The sequence below is a fragment of the Podarcis melisellensis genome (genome assembly GCF_964234715.1).
Source record: "Podarcis melisellensis genome assembly, chromosome: 2".
NCBI classification, from domain to species: Eukaryota; Metazoa; Chordata; class Lepidosauria; order Squamata; family Lacertidae; genus Podarcis; species Podarcis melisellensis.
In genome coordinates this window covers 103354907-103373764 of record NC_138529.1, presented here as the reverse complement: position 1 = coordinate 103373764, position 18858 = coordinate 103354907, and the positions used below count along the sequence as shown (strand labels likewise).

Below are 18858 nucleotides of genomic sequence, written 5' to 3'. Positions count from 1 at the left end.
TAAGCCGCTTCTGGCGAACCAGAGCAGCGCACGGAAACGCCATTTACCTTCCCGCCGGAGCAGTACCTATTTAACTACTTGCAGTTTGACGTGCTTTCGAACTGCTAGGTTGGCAGGAGCAGGGACCGAGCAACGGGAGCTCACCCTGTTGCGGGGATTCGAACCGCCAACCTTCTGATCGGCAAGCCCTAGGTTCTGTGGTTTAACCCACAGCGCCACCCGTGTCCCCCAATAAGCAATACCATAGACCAAAATGTGGGCTTTGCAAATCAGCTGAGGAGCAATCTCTTTGCATGAAAAGGACCTGCAGTGAGTTTTCCTGCAGTCGCTAGAAACTGCAAGAAGGGACAGGGCTCTTGTCCTTGGGTCCTGCTTTCGAGCTTCCCGCAGGGCATCTGGGGTGCTGGCCTGATCCAGCGAAGCTCTTCTGCTCCCCAACCCATATAGGAGGGTTTGTGAGAGGCACGGCATGATCCGCTGTGCCAGAGATAGGTCACTTTGGAAGGAGAGGTGAGGAAAGAGACAGAGCCCTCCCCTCCTCTTTATTTGCTCATTTATTTATTGAATTTCTACCCCCGCCTCTCTGCTGGAGAACTCAAGGCAGCAAGCAATGGGGTTCCCAGACAGTCCATTGGCCGGAACTGAACTTGCTTAGCTTTATTCAGCAAGGGAGCAGCCCCTAGCGCCTTCCATGCAGGGCCCTTTTAGCTTGGTACTGGAGGAATCATAGAATCATAGAGTTGGAAGAGACCACAAGGGCCATCGAGTCCAACCCCCTGCCAAGCAGGAAATGGAGATGGAGAGAGTAAAATGATTTTGGGCTGTATTTCGAGGCAGACCTAGTTAATTCACACTTTCCAAAACAATATCGGACTGAAACGCAGGCACCTTTCAAAATCTGCGTTTCTCCAAACCCTGCAGTTCTCCAAGCGAGTAATGTGTGCAGAAACGCACGTGCCGGGGGAGAATTGTGCATTCAGGTAGGCGGGAATTGCTTTGCAAAAACGTGCCTGTTGGCCAAAATTGTACGTTGGGAGAAAATCATCAATGAATTTTCACGAGGACTTGAAAAAAAAAATGGAAATGTGGAGGGTGGGACATAAGTCTAGAAAAATGAGGAATTGGAATAGATGGATTTGCCCATCCCTGGACCGCAGGAGGCGGGTGAGCGTGCTCTCGTGGGCTAGAACCGCCTTCCCCGTTTGAGCCTCCCGCTTTGCCTTGCTGCAGGTGTGCCATGGAGACGGGGCAGTGCCGCTGCCGCAGCCACATGATGGGCAGGCAATGCAGCCAAGTGCAGACCGGCTACTACAGCACCGCGTTGGACCATTATACGTATGAAGCGGAAGAGGCCCGGCTTCTCCAGGTGAGGACGTGAGCCTGCAGTTGCTTAAGTGTAGGAAAATGTTCTCTGCTGGGTACCGACAGTAGTGTCTACCCTGACCAGCCAGAGTTTCGTAGAGTTGGAAGGGGACCCTAGTCCAACCCCGTCTAGATGGCTGGGGCTGATGGGAGTTGTAGTCCAAGAGCATTAGCACCAGGGTAAAGGTAAAGGGACCCCTGACCATTAGGTCCAGTCACGGACGACTCTGGGGTTGCGGTGCTCATCTCGCTTTATTGGCCGAGGGGGCAGGCGTACAGCTTCTGGGTCATGTGGCCAGCATGACTAAGCCGCTTCTGGCGAACCAGAGCAGCGCACGGAAACACTGTTTACCTTCCCACCAGAGCGGTACCTATTTATCTACTTGCACTTTGACGTGCTTTCGAACTGCTAGGTTGGCAGGAGCAGGGACTAAGCAATGGGAGCTCACCCCGTCGCGGGGATTCGAACCGCCAACCTTCTGATCGGCAAGTCCTAGGCTCTGTGGTTTAACCCACAGCACCACCCAACAACTAACTAACTAACTAACTAACTAACTAACTAAGAGAAGCACAAAGTCTTACAGATCTTTCTCTTGGCAGGGAGCTGAAGTCATGGAGCGTGTGCACCTCACGGGCCACCCGGCTACGTGGACAGGGCTGGGGTTTGCCCGGGTGTTGGAGGGTGCTGTGGTGGAGTTCCAGGTCAACAATGTGCCCTTCTCCATGGAGTATGACATTCTGCTGCGCTATGAGCCTCAGGTACCTCTGCTTTTGCCTACCCTACTACAATACGTCTACTCCATTCATAAAGAAACGGGGGGGGGGTGCAGTTTGGGCTTCCGATCTTCACATATATAGCAAACTCTTGAACGAAGCTTTCAGCGCCTTACATGAAGTTCAGAGCAAGTGTTTCTCAGGGGAATAAATAAAGTTTCGCCTCTGCCCCGCTGCTTTCCCCTGGAAAACCTGCTCCTTAGCACTAAACCGCAAGTTTTCTTGGGGGAAAGTTGCAGGCAAAAGGACATGTGAATGAGGCCTTAGTCATATCCATCCATTTCAATGGGTCTATTTTGAGTAAAGCTCAGCTGAATATCACCCAATAGGTCAGCAACATACGAAGCTTTAGCAAAAAATACTATAAAATGGTACCTCGGGTTAAGTACTTAATTCGTTCTGGAGGTCCATTCTTAACCTGAAACTGTTCTTAAGCTGAAGCACCACTTTAGCTAATGGGGCTTCCTGCTGCTGCCGGAGCACGATTTCTGTTCTCATCCTGAAGCAAAGTTCTTAACCTGAAGTACTATTTCTGGGTTAGCGGAGTCTGAAACCTGACGCGTATGTAACCTGAAGCGTATGTAACCCGAGGTATACCACTGTATTCCAATTAAGAAGTCCAATCCCAGAATTCGGCTTTTCGGAGTTCAGAATGTTCTGACCTTCAGCTTGAAGAAATGTAAACTTTGAAATCATTTGGAATTAGTTTTGCCCTTGCCGCTAGTTCCCAGATCCAGGTCTGTTCTGGGTTTCAGAGCTCTCCAGGATTTCAAGACAAGCTTTTTTCCCCAACTGGCCGAGAGATGCCTAGGGTGGAAGCTGAGACCTTCTGCACTCAGCTATGGCTGTTCCCCCTAAAACCAAAAAACACCTTAAAGGCTGTTTCTGAGGGGGTGCCATCTTAGTCTTGGCCTGCCTCTACATCTCATAAAGCCACACTGTAAGTCCTCCTATTTCCTCAGCTACCAGGAAAGTGGGAAGAGGTGAAAGTATCTGTGGTCCGGCCTGGGCCCATCCCCACAAGCAGTCCCTGTGGAAACACCATCCCTGCGGACGATGTCATGACGACGGCTCTGCCACCCTCATCCCGGTGAGTGATGAAAAACACACAATGCTCTCCTCTCCCCCCTTCTCTCTCCCCCCCCCAACCTTATGCCGTATACAACATTCATGTCTCTCTTTCCCTCTCCCCCCCCCACCTTATGCCGTATACAACATTCATGTCTCATGTTGAATATAACTGATTTGTAGAAATGACTTTATAATCTGAAAACAGAGACGATGTACAGTGGTACCTCGGTTCTCGAGCGCAATCCATTCCGGAAGACCGTCCGAGTTCCGAAACGTTCAAAAACCGAGGTGAAAAGGATGGTCTGCAAATTTCATTGAGAAAATTGAGAAGCACGCAGAAGAAGCTGTTTGACTTCCGGGGCGCGTTCAAAAACGGAAGCATTTACTTCTGAGTTTTCGGCATTCGAGTTCCAAAACATTCGCCAACAGAAATGTTTGAGAATCGAGGTACCACTGTGTGTTCTTTTGTAAACCCAAGAAATTTAAAAGCAATTTTAAAAACCAACCAGGAATTAGTGGTCTCACCCTGGGAGAACTTCTCTTCCCTGCCTCTTACACAGACTCCTTCCAGAGCTCTGCTGAAGTCAGCAGCGCCTTCCCATCCGTTTCAGGGGACAAAGCAGGCTGCCTAGATGTGCCAGTCAGTGGGGAGCGAGCCAGTCAGTGGGGCAGGCGGTTCCTTCCCATCCTTGGCATTCAGGAAGACACCGTAGGATCATCACACACAGCAAAAATAAAATGCTAAGCCCTCCGCTCCCCTTTGCTGTAAAAGGGCCTTTTCTTGCTCTGTAGGTTTGTGGTGCTGCCCCAGCCAGTCTGTCTGGAGCAAGGGCTCAGCTACACCATCCGGGTAGAGTTCACCCGCTATGGAGGACGTGACCATTTGCAAGGGGCTGCAGTGCTGCTGGACTCTGTAAGTACTGAGACTCCGGTTGCATCTTCTGTAGGGGGAACCATGGCCTGCTGCCAATAACACCTCCTCTCTGCCTCCCTCTCGCTCCCCTCCCTGCTCAGCTGGTCCTGATGCCACGGTACTCCTCCCTGGAGATGTTCATCGCCGGAGATGCCGCCTCCATCGCCCGCAAGGAGACCTTTGAGCGCTACCGCTGCGCCCAGCAGGCTCGGCCCGTGGTTAAGGCGCCGACGCCGGAGCCTTGCGTCACCTTGCTCACCAGCATGTCGGCCATCATCCACCAGGGGGCACTACGTGAGTGTTAAAAACAAGCAACTACCACCAACTTACAGGGACGCGGGTGGCGCTGTGGGTTAAACCACAGACCCTAGGGCTTGCTGATCAGAAGGTCAGCGGTTCGAATCCCCGCGATGGGGTGAGCTCCCGTTGCTCGGTCCCTCCTCCTGCCTACCTAGCAGCTCGAAAGCACATCAAAGTGCAAGTAGATAAATAAGCACTGCTCCAGGGGGAAGGTAAAAACGGCGTTTCTGTGTGCTGCTCTGGTTCGCCAGAAGCGGCTTAGTCATGCTGGCCACATGACCCGGAAGCTGTACACCAGCTCCCTTGGCCAATAAAGTGAGATGAGCGCCGCAACCCCAGAGTCGGCCACGACTGGACCTAATGGTCAGGGGTCCCTTTACCTTTACCTTTTACCACCAACTCACCATGCAATACACCCTTACTGTAGACCAGGAATAGGTTAGCTATGGCCCTCCAGACTCAAACTCCCATTAGCCCCAGCCAGTGTGGCCAGTGGCCTGGGGTAATGGGAGCTGTAGTCCACAGGTTGCAGTAGAGGCTTTCGCTCGCCTTAGCAAGCAATGGAAATGTTCCCAAGTGCTACAGGGGGTTCAGGGTGATCTGAGAGAGGTGGTGCCCAAAAGGCCCACATTAAGAGGGAGCAATGCTGCTCCACATCCTTGCTAGGTTGCATGCATGGGTGGGGCTGCCTGTGCCACATAGATAATGCTTCTTGCCATCTTATACTGGAGTGGGCAAGTTGGGGGCGTGTCGGCAGCTCCCTTTGGCTGAGCCAGATGACTAGCCCAACTGCCTGCAACGCTGGAATCTTTTGCCTAGCATGGGGCTCGAACTCACGACCTTGAAACCGAGAGTCTTATACTCTACCACCTGAGCCATGTAGGCCTATACTGCCTTGCAGCAGCTCTCCAGGGTTTTGGGCAAGATACATTCCCAGCCCTGCCTGGAGATTCCAGGGATCGAACCAGCAACCTTCTGCACACAAAGCAGAGGCTCTGCCACTGAGCTACGGCCATTGCAACCTCTCTCAGGCCCTTTTATGTATATCAGAGGAAGAGAGACCCCTGCTGGCATGTAGCAGAAGGACGCCTCTTTCTTTTCGTTCTCCTGCCTGCTACTCACTCTCCCTTTGCCCCCAGCCTGCCTGTGCAGCCCCCAGGGATCGCTGAGCTCCGAGTGCCGTCCAGATGGGGGGCAGTGCCAGTGCAAGCCTCACGTCATGGGCCGCCGCTGTGAACGTTGCTCCCCCGGCACCTACGGCTTTGGGCCCGGTGGCTGCAAAGGTGAGTATAATTCAGGTTCCGACCTTTCCTCCCCAAACTCTTTCGTCTTTCCTTTTAAAAGCATGGGCCGGTCCTCGCTGGGCTCATGCGTTTCAGTCAGTGCTGATGTAAACACTCTGCTAGGACAGAACAGCTGGGAACAGAGAGCTGTCCGGTCTCCTCTTGCTCCCGCAAACCCGCATTTGAAACTCCTCCTTGGGTTGCAGAAGAGGAGCTGCTTGCAGAGTTGGGGATGGAGGAGCAATATGGGGGGGGAGGAAATGATAACATGCCTCCTGCCTCCCTCTTGCTCCTCCACCCACTATTAATCCCTCCCAGTAGCAGCTGACAAGGCAGGGGTGCTTACCTGACCTCCTGTCACCTGAGTCACCACGACTCACCCAGAAGGGGGCAGGTAAGGCAGCGGTGAGGTCAGCGCAGTGCAAACGCACCAATGGAGCCAATCCTACACTTGCACCATGCTGACCTCCCCACCACCTCACCTCTCCCTCCCAGTAAGTTGCAGTGATGCAGGTGGCCAGGAGGTCAGGTAAGTGCGCCTGCCCTGCCAACTGCTACTAGGAGGGCAGGGGAACAAGAGGAGACTGGATGAGACAGACCACGAACCCAGGTTTGGTCAGCATGCTAAGCCAAACCATAGTTTAGCTCACAACAACCCAGCTGCAACAGGACCAGAGAAAAAGCAAAGTGGACTCAATCTCCCCACCTCATGTTTGCACCTTCACAGAATTCACAGTTTGTCTTAGTGTTACATGCAAACGAGCTCACTCTGCTTTTTACTTTCCTCAAGTCAGCTCCTCTATTACAGATATTGTAGCACTTGCTCTCAAACTACAGGGTTCGGTGTTTTTTTTTTTTTACAAAACTGGAGCAGCTGTGCATTTCTGTAGATGCCCTCTTTATTTTTCTCTCTGTCCTTTGATGTACCTCTTCATCCTGACGGACGCTGCAAAAATCTTAAATGATCAGGTTCAGGAAAAGATTGTGCGAGTGCATTAATTTTAATGCAAAGCAAGCACATTTCCATTCTGTGATTTGCATAATTGGATGTTGAAACTTCTCGGCACAGACTGCGAAGCACCTTAGCAGACACGGTTGAAGGGGGTTTGCATATGGTGGGGGACGGACTGCAGTACGTGATGAGCAGGGCAGGAGGCGTCCACGGATCGTTACCTTGTGTGTCAGGAGGAGCAGCAGCAGGGAGCATGTGTGTGACTTCTCCCCCTCTCCCCTTGCAGTGTGCCAGTGCAACAGCGAAGGCTCTCTGAGCGGTTTGTGCGACAACTTCAACGGGCAGTGCCCATGCCGGCCTGGTGCCTTTGGGCCGCGCTGTGACCACTGCCAGCCCGGCCACTGGGGCTTCCCCAGCTGCCGCCCATGCCACTGCAATGGGCGCTCGGAGGAATGCGACCCGCGGACGGGCAGCTGTTTGCATTGCCGGGGCCACACAGAAGGAGATCGATGCCAAAGGTGAGCATCCTGGGACGGCCCCCGTTTGAAGTGGGGGGTGCATCCAGGTGTATGAAGTCCAGAGGGAAAGGCCTCCTGGCAAGGCCTAACTTCCAAAGGACCAAACCACCATCTGCAAACAGCCCTGGGGATGAGCCCCCACACCAATGGCAACGAATATGTTCCTCAAACCCTTTTTGTTCCCCCAAATTGCAGTTGCGTGTCCGGATTCTATGGGAACCCATCGCTGGCCTCAGGGGGCCACTGCCGGCCCTGCCCCTGCCCTGAGACACCTGGCTCTGGACGCCATTTTGCTGCTTCTTGCCGCCAAGATGGCCGCTCTGGGACAGTAGTTTGTAGCTGCCTCCCAGGCTATACAGGCAAGTCCAACTTTCTAGCGCCCTGTAGCCCTAGGATTGGGAGCTTGAGAGGAGATGAGGAAGGGGTGTAACAGAGACAGAAGCCCACATTGTAACCTCCTTCTCAAGTCACGCTTCTCTGGGAACATGAGTGCATTGATAGACCTGTGGTCACGGTTTATGTGTGTATTGCAGTGGAGATTGGGGACCGGGCTCCTTTTACCTCACACGGCACCTTTTACCTCATACAGGCCCGCGCTGTGACGAGTGCGCTCCTGGTTACTACGGCAACCCTTGGCAGGCCAGGGGGCAGTGCCAGCCCTGCGCGTGCAACAGCAACATTGATGTGGCAGATCCGGGATCTTGTGACCGGCGCACAGGCCGCTGCCTCCGCTGCCTCTACCACACCGAGGGTGACCAATGCCAGCACTGCCAGGGCGGCTATTATGGGGATGCCACGCGACGCACCTGCCGCCGTGAGTGTCTCTTGTGGAGAGAGATGTGTTTTCCATCTGGTGCATGGTGCTCCCATCGCTACCTGCCTAACCCTGATTCTTGGTAGTCCTTCAGTAAACGAAAAAGGATCAGGCCTCAGGCTTCCCGATTACAGTGGTGCCCCACAAGACGAACGCCTCGCAAGACGGAAAACCCGCTAGACGAAAGGGTTTTCCGTTTTGGAGGCGCTTCGCAAAACGAATTTCCCTATGGGCTTGCTTCGCAAGACGAAAATGTCTTGCGAGTTCCTGTGGGGTTTTTTCCCTTTTCCCCCCCTTTTCCTAAGCCGCTAAGCTGATCTGCTGATAAGCCGCTTAACAGCTGATCGCTAAAAGCCGCTAAACCGCTAATAGCGCTAATCCGCTAAGCTGTCAATGGGCTTGCTTCGCAAGACGAAAAAACCGCTATACGAAGAGCCTCACGGAACGGATTAATTTCGTCTTGCGAGGCACCACTGTATTTTGTTAACAGCCGGCCTGTTAATTTTATGGGGGAAGGAGATCACCGCAAACACTCAGGGCTTATGGTCCCGGGGCCAGCTGCACCTTAAATCTTAACCACATATCATTTTATTATTCCCAAGTTCGGATCTCAACAAAATCGTTAACTGCGAATGAAACCCCCTAAGGCACCTACGTTCCCTTCCTGTAAGTAAGGCCACTTATACTGAGACCCAAGAGGAAAGCTTGTCTTCAAAATGCTGTCAGGAACTTGGTGTTCTAATTCAGTATGTGTCATATTTCAGAGGACCAAGAATGTGAGCTTTTTGTTTCTTTTTTTAAAAAAATAGGAAAGGGGGGGGGAATGAAACAAAACACAAAAATCCGGTTTCTAATCCTCAGGATTGCTAATAAATGGGACTAGTAATGTTGCTGGGGTGCAGTGATAAGAAGGAAGGCTTCTTTGCCTTCCACACAGAACATGGATGGCTGCTTTACCACACACAAAGGCTTGTGGGGAACAATTTAGGAGTCCGATTATCTGCCATGCCCCTTCGTGCCCCATATCCCCCCCGCCCCCCGCAGTACCTTGCTGAAGTGTGAAAGCTGCTAGGATTCTTATGCCCAAATGAGGCGTGGCTTCTTTTTAAATCTACATGATTGCATATTTAATTTTCGTGCCGATCCATTGCTTCGCCCTCCAAGCGGAGCCTCTTTCTTCGACCCGCCATTTTGAAAGCACCGGTGTTTCTCTTGTGTATGGTGTTTCTGTGCCTTCCCTCCTTGCAGGTTGCTCCTGTAACTTCTTGGGCACGGTTCGCAGCCAGTGCCCGTCGCAGGACCAGTGCCAGTGCGAGCGGTACAGCGGGCAATGCCAGTGCCTGCCCAACGTCCAGGGGCAGAACTGCGACCGCTGCGCTCCCAACTTCTGGAACCTGGCCAGCGGTCAAGGCTGCCAGCCCTGCGACTGCCACCCGCAGTACTCCCTGAGCTCGGCTTGCAATCAGGTTAGGAGGGGAAGCTGTGTGCCGGGCGAGGCTGGGAGCAGCCTCTAGGGCAGGAGTGGGAGGGAAGCATTTTCTTCTAGGGAACCTTCTGAGGGCCAGAGGTCAGCAGAAACAAAGGGGGCTGAAACTGTGAAAGTCAATATGTACCTTTGCAGGCTGGTTTCTGTACTCCCATTGCTTCCATCCTCCATCCAGGCAGGGGGTGGGCCAGATGACTCTTTGGGACCCTTCCAATGCTACAATTCAAAGATACATTGGGGGGGGGGGGAATTAGGGCCAGTAACAGGAGTGGCTTGGGGAGGTAGAGAGGTCTGGAGGGCCTCTTTTTCACACCCCTGGTCTGGTGCAAAGCTGTGTTAGAAACAAGGGGAGAGGAGAGCATAGGAACACAGGAAGCTGCCTTACCCTGAGCCAGCTCATTGGTCCATCCAGCTCAGTAGCGTCTACACCGACTGGCAGCAGCACTGCAGGGCCTCAGACAGAGATGCTGCCAGCCCTTCCTGGAAATGCCAGAGGTTGAACCTGGGACTTTATGTATGCTAAGCAATGGATGGTGAGCGGCGGCGGTGTTGGCGTTGCGAGGCTCCCAGCTGCAACATCACAGAGTCTTATCCCTTTTCATCGCCAATATCGCTTGTGGAGTCAGATGACCCCAACTTGACTTCAGTATTGGAGCGTTTAGATGATATTAAAAAGAGCAATACTCTGCTTCTCCAACAATTGAAACGATTGATACGTGACCTCTGCAGACTATATAATCTTCCCCAGCATCCCGATTGTTATGCACTGAGAGTTTGGATTTGATATCCCGCTTTATCGCTACCCGAAGGAGTCTCAAAGCGGCTAACAATCTCCTTTCCCTTCCTCCCCCACAACAAACACTCTGTGAGGTGAGTGGGGCTGAGAGACTTCAGAGAAGTGTGACTGGCCCAAGGTCACCCAGCAGCTGCATGTGGAGGAGCGGGGAATCGAACCCGGTTCACCAGATTACAAGTCCACCGCTCTTAACGACTACACCACACTGGCTGAATAGGATCCAAAATGCAGCAGTCTGATTGGTCCTAGAACAATGCAGCAGTATGATTGGTCTGCAGGAACCACCCAATCCAGCTCCAGATGGAAGTGAATCCACAACCTGATTGACCTACAGGAGAATTCCGGAATTAGCCAATCACGTGCAGCTCATTGTGTAAATAATGTATATAAAGCAGATACTTTGGGGGGACATTCATTCCTCCTCACCACTATGAGCTGAATAAAGAGCATGAAAGCCACTCTCAACTCTGAGTATATTTCACCGATGTTGAAATGTTATATCAACCATTGCCGACCGGCCAGAATGGAACAATGGAAGAGGTTACATCAGAAGAAGTGGAGGAGGAAGATACGGGTGAAGATATTGATCTGGATCATTATGATATGAAGGAGGAAGAACCTGTCGATGGAAAGAAGACAGAGGGTGATGGCATTGAGAAAGAGAATCTGGCAATCCTAGAAAAAATCCGGAAGAGTCAAAGGCAAGACCATCTAAATGGTGCAGTCTCTGGGTCTGTCCAGGCTTCAGATTGACTTATGAAACAACTCAGGGATATATATATAGGTCGCAGAGTTACAAATCAGGGATTTATTCAGTGGAACTTGTAAATGACTGGCATGTCAAACTTCTAAGGGTTGATCCTGACAGCCCGTTGCATAGTGATCTTCAAGTCTTAAAAGAAAAAGAAGGTGTAGAATATATTTTGCTCAACTTCTCTTTTAAGGATAACTTTCCCTTTGATCCTCCGTTTGTGAGAGTGGTGTCTCCCGTGCACACTGGCGGGTATGTTCTCGGTGGAGGTGCCTTATGCATGGAGCTGCTTACTAAACAGGGTTGGAGTAGTGCCTTTCTACAGAATCTGTCATCATGCAGATCAATGCCACATTAGTCAAAGGAAAAACCAGAGTACAGTTTGGAGCAAATAAGAACCAATATAACCTAGCAAGAGCACAGCAGTCCTATAAATCGCTAGTACAGTTACATGAGAAAAATGGCTGGTTCACACCTCCTAAAGAAGATGGTTAACATTGTGGACATTTCATACACTTGGACCAATGTCAGTAAAAGATTTTCCTTCCAACACAGATTCAACAATGAATGCCCCTATAACAGCCATACTGAAGATTCTAGCTCATAGATAACTAGTGGACAATCTGTTGACTGACACATCCAGTATAAACTACAGCTGTACGATTCTGCTCTTCTGTCAAGTATCTTCAACTGAACAGTTTTAAAACTTTATTGTCCCCACGAATTAAGCATACCAATCCCCACTCCGTTTTAGAGTGTTAATCCTTCAAACTGGGCTTTTGGGGTTTACTAAAATACCAGTCATTAAGATCTCCCCCTTTTTATATGCACTTATTTGTCCTTCCTTAGACCCAGCTAGGGCTAGGGGCTGAGAGGTAGTGTGAAGCAGGGTGCCCGGGGTGCCCAGTGAGGATCCAGATCTTTGCTTTTGTACCCTGGCAATGGCTTCCGTGTCTCACTTTTCCACGGGGCAGGGTACAAAGGGCTCGCTTTGGGGAGTTCTTGAAGTTGTCATGCAAACTGCGCCTGCCTTGTAGTTTACAGGGCAATGCCAATGTCGGCCAGGTTTCGGGGGCCGCACCTGCTCGGAATGCCAGGAGAACCATTGGGGGGAGCCCAGCCAGCAGTGCAGAGGTGAGTGCTGCGTATTCTGAAACCCTGCCGTTGCTCTGGGCTGTGCAGGGATCCTGAAAATGTTTTTATTTCATTTAAGCGAGTTTCTGGTCTTGATGCCCATGAAGGTGATGGTTTGGATTCCGAGAACTATGAATTAAATTATGTTTGCTCAGAGGGGTTTACCCCTATTTCACATTTCAGCCCCTTTCACCTCTCCCCCAAAAAACGACACTTCCTAAGGGTCAAGAGATGCTCCAGAATTGGGTTCCTTCTGCTTGCACAGAAGGAACTCTTGAGTCCAAGGCGTTGTTTAAGAAAGGGGAATCTTCCTACTTCATTGAGAGTCTCCTGGTAAATTACAATGCACTGGAGACTTCCTGTGCCTTTTGTAGTATTTATTTGATCATGTACTGGAAGCAAACTGGCTCCTGAAGCAGGCAGCACAACCTATTAATCCAGCATTAGATTCTCAAAGGCTGACATTTGCATCCCAGTTTCAGCAAACTCGCCGGCTAAACATCCAGCACTTCATCTGACTCTCACTTCCTGCCCAAATTGACGTTTTTCTGTCTTAGTCCACTCTCTGAAGGACACGACTCATTAAAAGGCTGGGTATCCAATCTCATACCAATATGCTTGAAGGTGCGAGGGTGGCGCTGTGGGTTAAACCACAGAGCTTAGGACTTGCAGATCAGAAGGTCGGCGGTTTGAATCCCCGGGACGGGGTGAGCTCCAGTTGCTCAGTCCCAGCTCCTGCCAACCTAGCAGTTTGAAACCATGTCAAAGTGCAAGTAGATAAATAGGTACCTCTCCGGCGGGAAGGTAAACAGCCTTTCCGTGTGCTGCTCTGGTTCGCCAGAAGCGGCTTAGTCATGCTGGCCACATGACCCAGAAGCTGTACGCCGGCTCCCTTGGCCAGTAAAGTGAGATGAGCTCCGCAACCCCAGAGTCGGCCACGACTGGACCTAATGGTCAGGGGTCCCTTTACCTTTACCTAATATTTCAAGCAACGACGTTTGAGATCAACTCAGCTTCTTGATTCTGTTATGAAGCCATTTGGAGTGGGCGATTTAATACTAGATCACACTCTACTAGCACTCATGGTAAAATAATAGGAATGGCATTTAAATAGGCAGAGCTAGGAGAATGTGTTTTTTACCAAGAACGATTTGGAGACCCTGGGTTCAGACTATTAAGGGATTTGTTTCTTCGGCCATGCTTTCTGGAAAGGTGTGAGGGTGTATCCCTAGTTGGCAAAGAAAGGGGTTGTTGGTTGGAGACACAGAGCACATTGTCGTAGGAGAACTCTGCTAGAGGAAGGAGGGATACCCAGTTGCTGTGCTGGTAGCCGACATAAGGGCACAAATATTGCTGTAAAGTCATGTCAGTTTTCTCCAACTCGGCATTCATCGCAGGATGGTGGGTGGACGAAATGCACAGTTCCACTGCCAGCATCTGCATGAACTGGGCTGTGAACTGGGTACCTTTGTCAGAGACGATCCCCGGCGGTAGCCCATGCAGCTTGAAAATGTGGTCTATATTACCAAGTGTTAATATCGAGATGTGGAAAATATGGAAACAACAAGGAGAAGCAGGACTAAGATGTGGAGATATGCTCCAGAGATCCAGACTGTGGGGAGTCCCAATAAATTAATAAATACAATTTAGACTATAATTTGATCTTTTTTATTTTATTTTTTATTTTTTTAATTGAAGTATTATGATTGGATATTAATTGTTGTTGTTGTTGTTATTTATACCCCGCCCTCCCCAGCCAAGTCTGGACTCAGGGGGCTAACACCTGATACAAAAACAAATTGACCGAAGCACAACTTAAAAACAAGATTAAAATACAACATTAAAATATTAAAATACAGCCTCATTTCAATGGAAACTCAAATCAAATACTTTTTGGGGGATGAAAACGCCAAGTCTTCACCAAGGTTAACTTTCCAGACTGGTCCTACACGGGCCAGAAAAATTGGATGTTTTTTATTGGAAATTTTAAAAAGAAAATGTGGTCTCCAAAGAGTTGGGTGGTTTCCTTGGAGGTGGGGGAGCCCTTTATGTGGGATGAAGCGCTTGGAAGAGGCCACGTGTGAAGGAATAACTCTCTCTCTCTCTCTCCTTTATGGCGGTTTTGGAGAGCCAGTGTGGTGTAGTGGTTAAGAGCGGTAGTCTCGTAATCTGGTGAACCGGGTTCGCGTCTCTGCTCCTCCACATGCAGCTGCTGGGTGACCTTGGGCCAGTCACACTTCTTTGAAGTCTCTCAGCCCCACTCACCTCACAGAGTGTTTGTTGTGGGGGAGGAAGGGAAAGGAGAATGTTAGGCGCTTTGAGACTCCTTAAAGGGAGTGAAAGGCGGGATATCAAATCCAAACTCTTCTTCTCATGTTGCGTGCAGCCTGCGACTGTGACCCTCGTGGGATCGAGAAGCCGCAATGCCACCGCATCACTGGGCACTGCTCCTGCCTCCCGGGGGTCTCGGGTGTGCGCTGCGACCAGTGCTCCCGAGGTTTTGCCGGCGAGTTCCCCGCCTGCCAGCCGTGCCACCAGTGCTTTGGGGACTGGGACCGCATTGTGCAGGATTTGGCCGCTCGCACCCGCAGCCTGGCGCAGCGCGCCCAGCAGCTTCAGCAGACGGGCCTCACCGGGGCGTTTGAGGGCACCTTCCGCCGACTCCAGGACAAGCTGAGTGCGGTCCAGGCCATCGTCAATGCCCGCAACGCCACCGCCAGTGCAATCACCCACCTCTTGCAGAATATGGATTCGCTGCGGTGAGTGACGGGTGGCCTTGGTACCTGTACATGTGCAGAGGAAATGGACTTGGCTGGAGCCTAGGAGCAGTGGGTAGGCAGGGTAGGAACTGAGCTGCTGCATTCAATTTTTGTCTTTTGTTTGGTTTCTCCCAAAGAATCCCAGGTACCATAGTTTGTTTTGGGAGCTGGGCTTCTCCCTCTCCCTCTCTCTCTTCTTACATTTTTTTACAGTGGTACCTCGGGTTACATACGCTCCAGGTTACATACGCTTCAGGTTACAGACTCCGCTAACCCAGAAATAGTACCTCGGGTTAAGAACTTTACCTCAGAATGAGAACAGAAATTGGGCGGAGGCAGCAGGAGGCCCCATTAGCTAAAGTGCTGCTTCAGGTTAAGAACAGTTTCAGGTTAAGAACGGACCTCCGGAACGAATTAAGTACTTAACCCGAGGTACCACTGTATTTGGAAGTTTCTCAGATTAAAACTTTACCTTCACGTATCGAATGTACAACATAGACACAAGATTCCCAAAGAATCTCTAGGACTTCCCTCCTCACCTTTGTGGGTCCTGTTGTTATTCATTTCCTCCTGCATCTTTTATAATAGCCCACATCTTTTACATCTCCGTTGTTTCCAAAACTCACCATTAAACTACAAGTGCTATTCCAATCCTACTAACGATTTTAACTGTTTATACAATGGTTTTTAAGATAGGTTATAAATTTCCCCCATTCCTTATTAAAATTTTGGTCTTCCTGATTTCTGATTCTTCTGGGTCTTTAGCCATTTCCGCATAATCCATCAACTTAATCTGCCATTCTTCTCTGATATGGGCTTTATCTTCTTTCTATCTGTGGGCCAATAACATCCTTGCAGCTGTGGCTGCATACATAGATAGTTTTCCTGCTCCCTTGGGATTTCGGCACCTAGAATTCCTAAAAGAAAGGCTTCAGGGTTGTTGTTTTTTAGAAAAGGTTATTAATTTCATTTCTCTGAAGAGGAGCAGTGGGTGGTTTAGTCCTGGGTGGCCGTGCACCTCCCACCCCACTGAAAGCCAGTGTGGTGTAGTGGTTAAGAGCGGTGGACTCGTAATCTGGTGAACCAGGTTCGCTTCCCCGCTCCTCCACATGCAGCTGCTGCGTGACCTTGGGCTAGTCACACTTCTGTGAAGTCTCTCAGCTCCACTCACCTCACAGAGTGTTTGTTATGGGGGAGGAAGGGAAAGGAGAATGTTAGCCGCTTTGAGAACTCCTTCAGGTAGTGATAAAGTGGGATATCAAATCCAAACTCTTCTTCTTCTTCTCCCTCCTGCTTCTCACTTACATCCTCTCACCAGGCAGGAGATTGCCGATGTCACGGAAACACTGACCAGCCTGGAAGGGTTGCTGACGGCCACCCAGGACAGGAACTTCAACGCCAACCATGCTCTAGGCACGCTGGAACGTGGCGCTCGGGCCCTGAACCTCAGCCTGGCAGACCTTGCTCGCCAGCTGGAGGCGCTCAAGAATGCCAATGTGCTGGGTAAGTGCGTGTCCAAAGTGATGCAAGAAACATACCCCCCCCCCCATTTTTACCCAGCCCTTTTGTCAAATGTAGAATTGCAGTTCTTCTCCCCCACAACCTTTTGACTTGCAGCCTCTGCTCATGAGCCAGAGTGGAGGCCAGGCTTCTATAGGGAAGTTTTTAATGTTTCATGTTGTTTTTATATTTCACTGGAAGCTGCCCAGAGTGGCTGGGCAACCCAGTCAGATGAGCGACATATATATTATTAGTATTATGGGGTTTTCCCATAGGTCTAGCACAGGCTTTCTCAACCTCAGCCCTCTAGATGTTTTGAGACTACAATTCCCATCATCCCTGGCCACTGGTCCTGCTAGCTAGGGACCATGGGAGTTGTAGGCAAAAAAACATCTGGAGGGCCGAGGAAGCCTGGTCTAGCAGAAGAGATGCCCAGCAAGGACCTCATAGTCCTGTTCTTTAATCCCGCCCCCACTTCCCCCGGCAGGAGCCTATGACAGCGTCCGCCAGTCCTTTGTCCAATCGCGGGAAGCGGAGCACCGGGCCAACGCTTCCACGGTGGGTTTCTCCAGCCCCGTCGGCCAATCGGCCGCATCCCGGCGACGCACGGAGCACCTGATGGCAGCCCGGAGAGACGCTTTCAATCGGCAGAATGCAGCCAACCGGCGAGCCCTGACCGACCTGTCGACACGCGTTCGAGGGCTGAGCCTGCATCGGATCAATGAGAAGGTGGGTGGGGGAAGGAAACACCACAAAGTAAAGCATGTGAGAGCCAGAGATGGGGAACCAGAGGTGAAGTGAAGGCACAAGACAGGAGTTGATCATCATGTGAGCTGCGCACTGAAGCGAGCTGCTGACCAGCCTGTGGAGCCTCCTTTTATTGAGACAAATATGCAAACCCAGGCAGATACATTTTGGGCTGTGACCTTTACACATCTTCCGGTCCCGAGATCGTGGGGTGGTACAAAGTTATTTTGGCACCTGTTTCCACAGCGTCATTTCCTCCTTGCACAGTGTATGACGAAGGAGACAAAAGGTCTCAGGGACTAAGGTTACAGACAGGACACCGCAGACTGCTGAGACCGCAGAAGGTCAGACAGAGGGAACAATGTACCAGACAGCCGTGGCTTGTCTGAGGGGGAGTTTGCCCTGCACCCCAAGGTCACGCGTGCAGGCAGACTGTGACTGCCTGCTGGTGGGGAGTGTGCTCCCTCCGGACCTCACTCACCACTCCGCGATATCCCTACACAGAGGCCTTCCAAATACCGCCAGACTTCCAGCTCTCATCGACTCCGGCCAGGGGGACTAGTGACACAGTGGGTCACAGTCTCCCCGCATCCCTGAGGTAGCCAATCAAGTCTTGGTTGAGGGGAAAGTCTAGCTCCAGAACTTTTCAGGCTGCTCTGTTAAGTTTCTGCTTAATGTTCTGTTGGTATTTTACTGCGAAATGTTATTCTGTGGTATTTCGATGTACACATCTTCTCTGTGAACCGCACTGAGCAAAGGCGAGGAACCTTTTCCCGCCTCTTGAGGGCCACATTCTGTTCTGAACAAGCGCCTGAAGGCCACACGCCAGTGGTTGGGCAGAGCCAGAGGCAAAAATGGCCGGAGCGAGGAAGGAAACATTTTGACAGCAGGCGAGTGTCAGGGACTGGTTGGACGCAGAGGAATGGTGAGGGGGGAACCGGCTGGGGAACCCCCAAGGGAAGAAGACTCAGGGACTGGTGGTCAGAGGGAGAAGACTGGGAGGAGGTTGTCAGAAGCTGAAGAGGTAACAGGGTTTAGCGAGTGGAGGGAGTCTGTGGCAGAAAGAAGTCCAGAATCAGAGGTAGAAGAGGGAGCAGGACTGTGGGATGAGGGAGGCCAAGAGGCAGAGAGGAGTTTGGCTGGTGAAGAGGCCTTCCTGCTGTGACAAGCTCCCCTCCCTTCCTGGTCTCCCAGTACCAGGAGAGGCATGAAGAGGGCGGAGGAGAAATCAGCGTCACATAGTCACACAAGCGCAGCCTCAGATTGCTTAGGGGAAACCCTGGAGGATTTAGGCAGCTGTGGAGAGGCAGGGCCCTTCATCTCTGGCAACTGCTCCATAGGGGCAAGACCTACTGAAGAAGAGCTGCTGCGCCCATTGGGCCAGACTCTCCCGTGACAATCGTGTGTTGTTGTTTTTTTTAAAAAAAACTTATTTCATGTGATATACTGCTGGCAAGTTTCTTCATGCTTCCTCCAATGCTCTTGTGCTGGTCCTGAGGGTTAACCGGGTGGCGAGGTCCGAGTCCAATCCGAGGGCAAGGGTGCGGTATGGAGGCTGTCCGTCAAAGCTGAAACGGGGTCCAAGGCAGGGAGTCGGGTGAGGTCAAGAGCTCCAGCAGAAGAGCAAGACAGGGTGCAGGCAGGAACAGGCTACCAACAATGTTGCTCCCGCAATTTAGGCCTGGGGCTGGCTGGCTT

At 51.2% G+C, this 18858-nt stretch overlaps 1 protein-coding gene and 1 pseudogene across 3 annotated transcripts in view; both read left to right on the top strand.

Annotated features, from left to right (window-relative positions):
- Positions 1 to 18858, top strand: part of LAMB2 (laminin subunit beta 2) — a 68154-nt gene that overhangs the window by 37871 nt on the left and 11425 nt on the right. For both annotated transcript variants that reach the window (XM_081901298.1, XM_081901299.1), the window contains 14 exons: positions 1231 to 1366; positions 1963 to 2121; positions 3099 to 3226; positions 4000 to 4120; positions 4222 to 4414; positions 5560 to 5703; positions 6942 to 7173; positions 7369 to 7532; positions 7763 to 7987; positions 9236 to 9453; positions 12058 to 12154; positions 14541 to 14913; positions 16232 to 16416; positions 16901 to 17142. In XM_081901298.1, coding sequence (XP_081757424.1) covers positions 1231 to 1366; positions 1963 to 2121; positions 3099 to 3226; positions 4000 to 4120; positions 4222 to 4414; positions 5560 to 5703; positions 6942 to 7173; positions 7369 to 7532; positions 7763 to 7987; positions 9236 to 9453; positions 12058 to 12154; positions 14541 to 14913; positions 16232 to 16416; positions 16901 to 17142 — 2617 coding nt within the window. The remainder of the gene's footprint in view (positions 1 to 1230; positions 1367 to 1962; positions 2122 to 3098; positions 3227 to 3999; positions 4121 to 4221; positions 4415 to 5559; positions 5704 to 6941; positions 7174 to 7368; positions 7533 to 7762; positions 7988 to 9235; positions 9454 to 12057; positions 12155 to 14540; positions 14914 to 16231; positions 16417 to 16900; positions 17143 to 18858) is intronic.
- LOC309365122 (ubiquitin-conjugating enzyme E2 Q2 pseudogene) lies at positions 10759 to 11570 on the top strand (annotated as a pseudogene). Its single transcript has one exon. The product of its transcript is annotated as a ubiquitin-conjugating enzyme E2 Q2 pseudogene (transcript).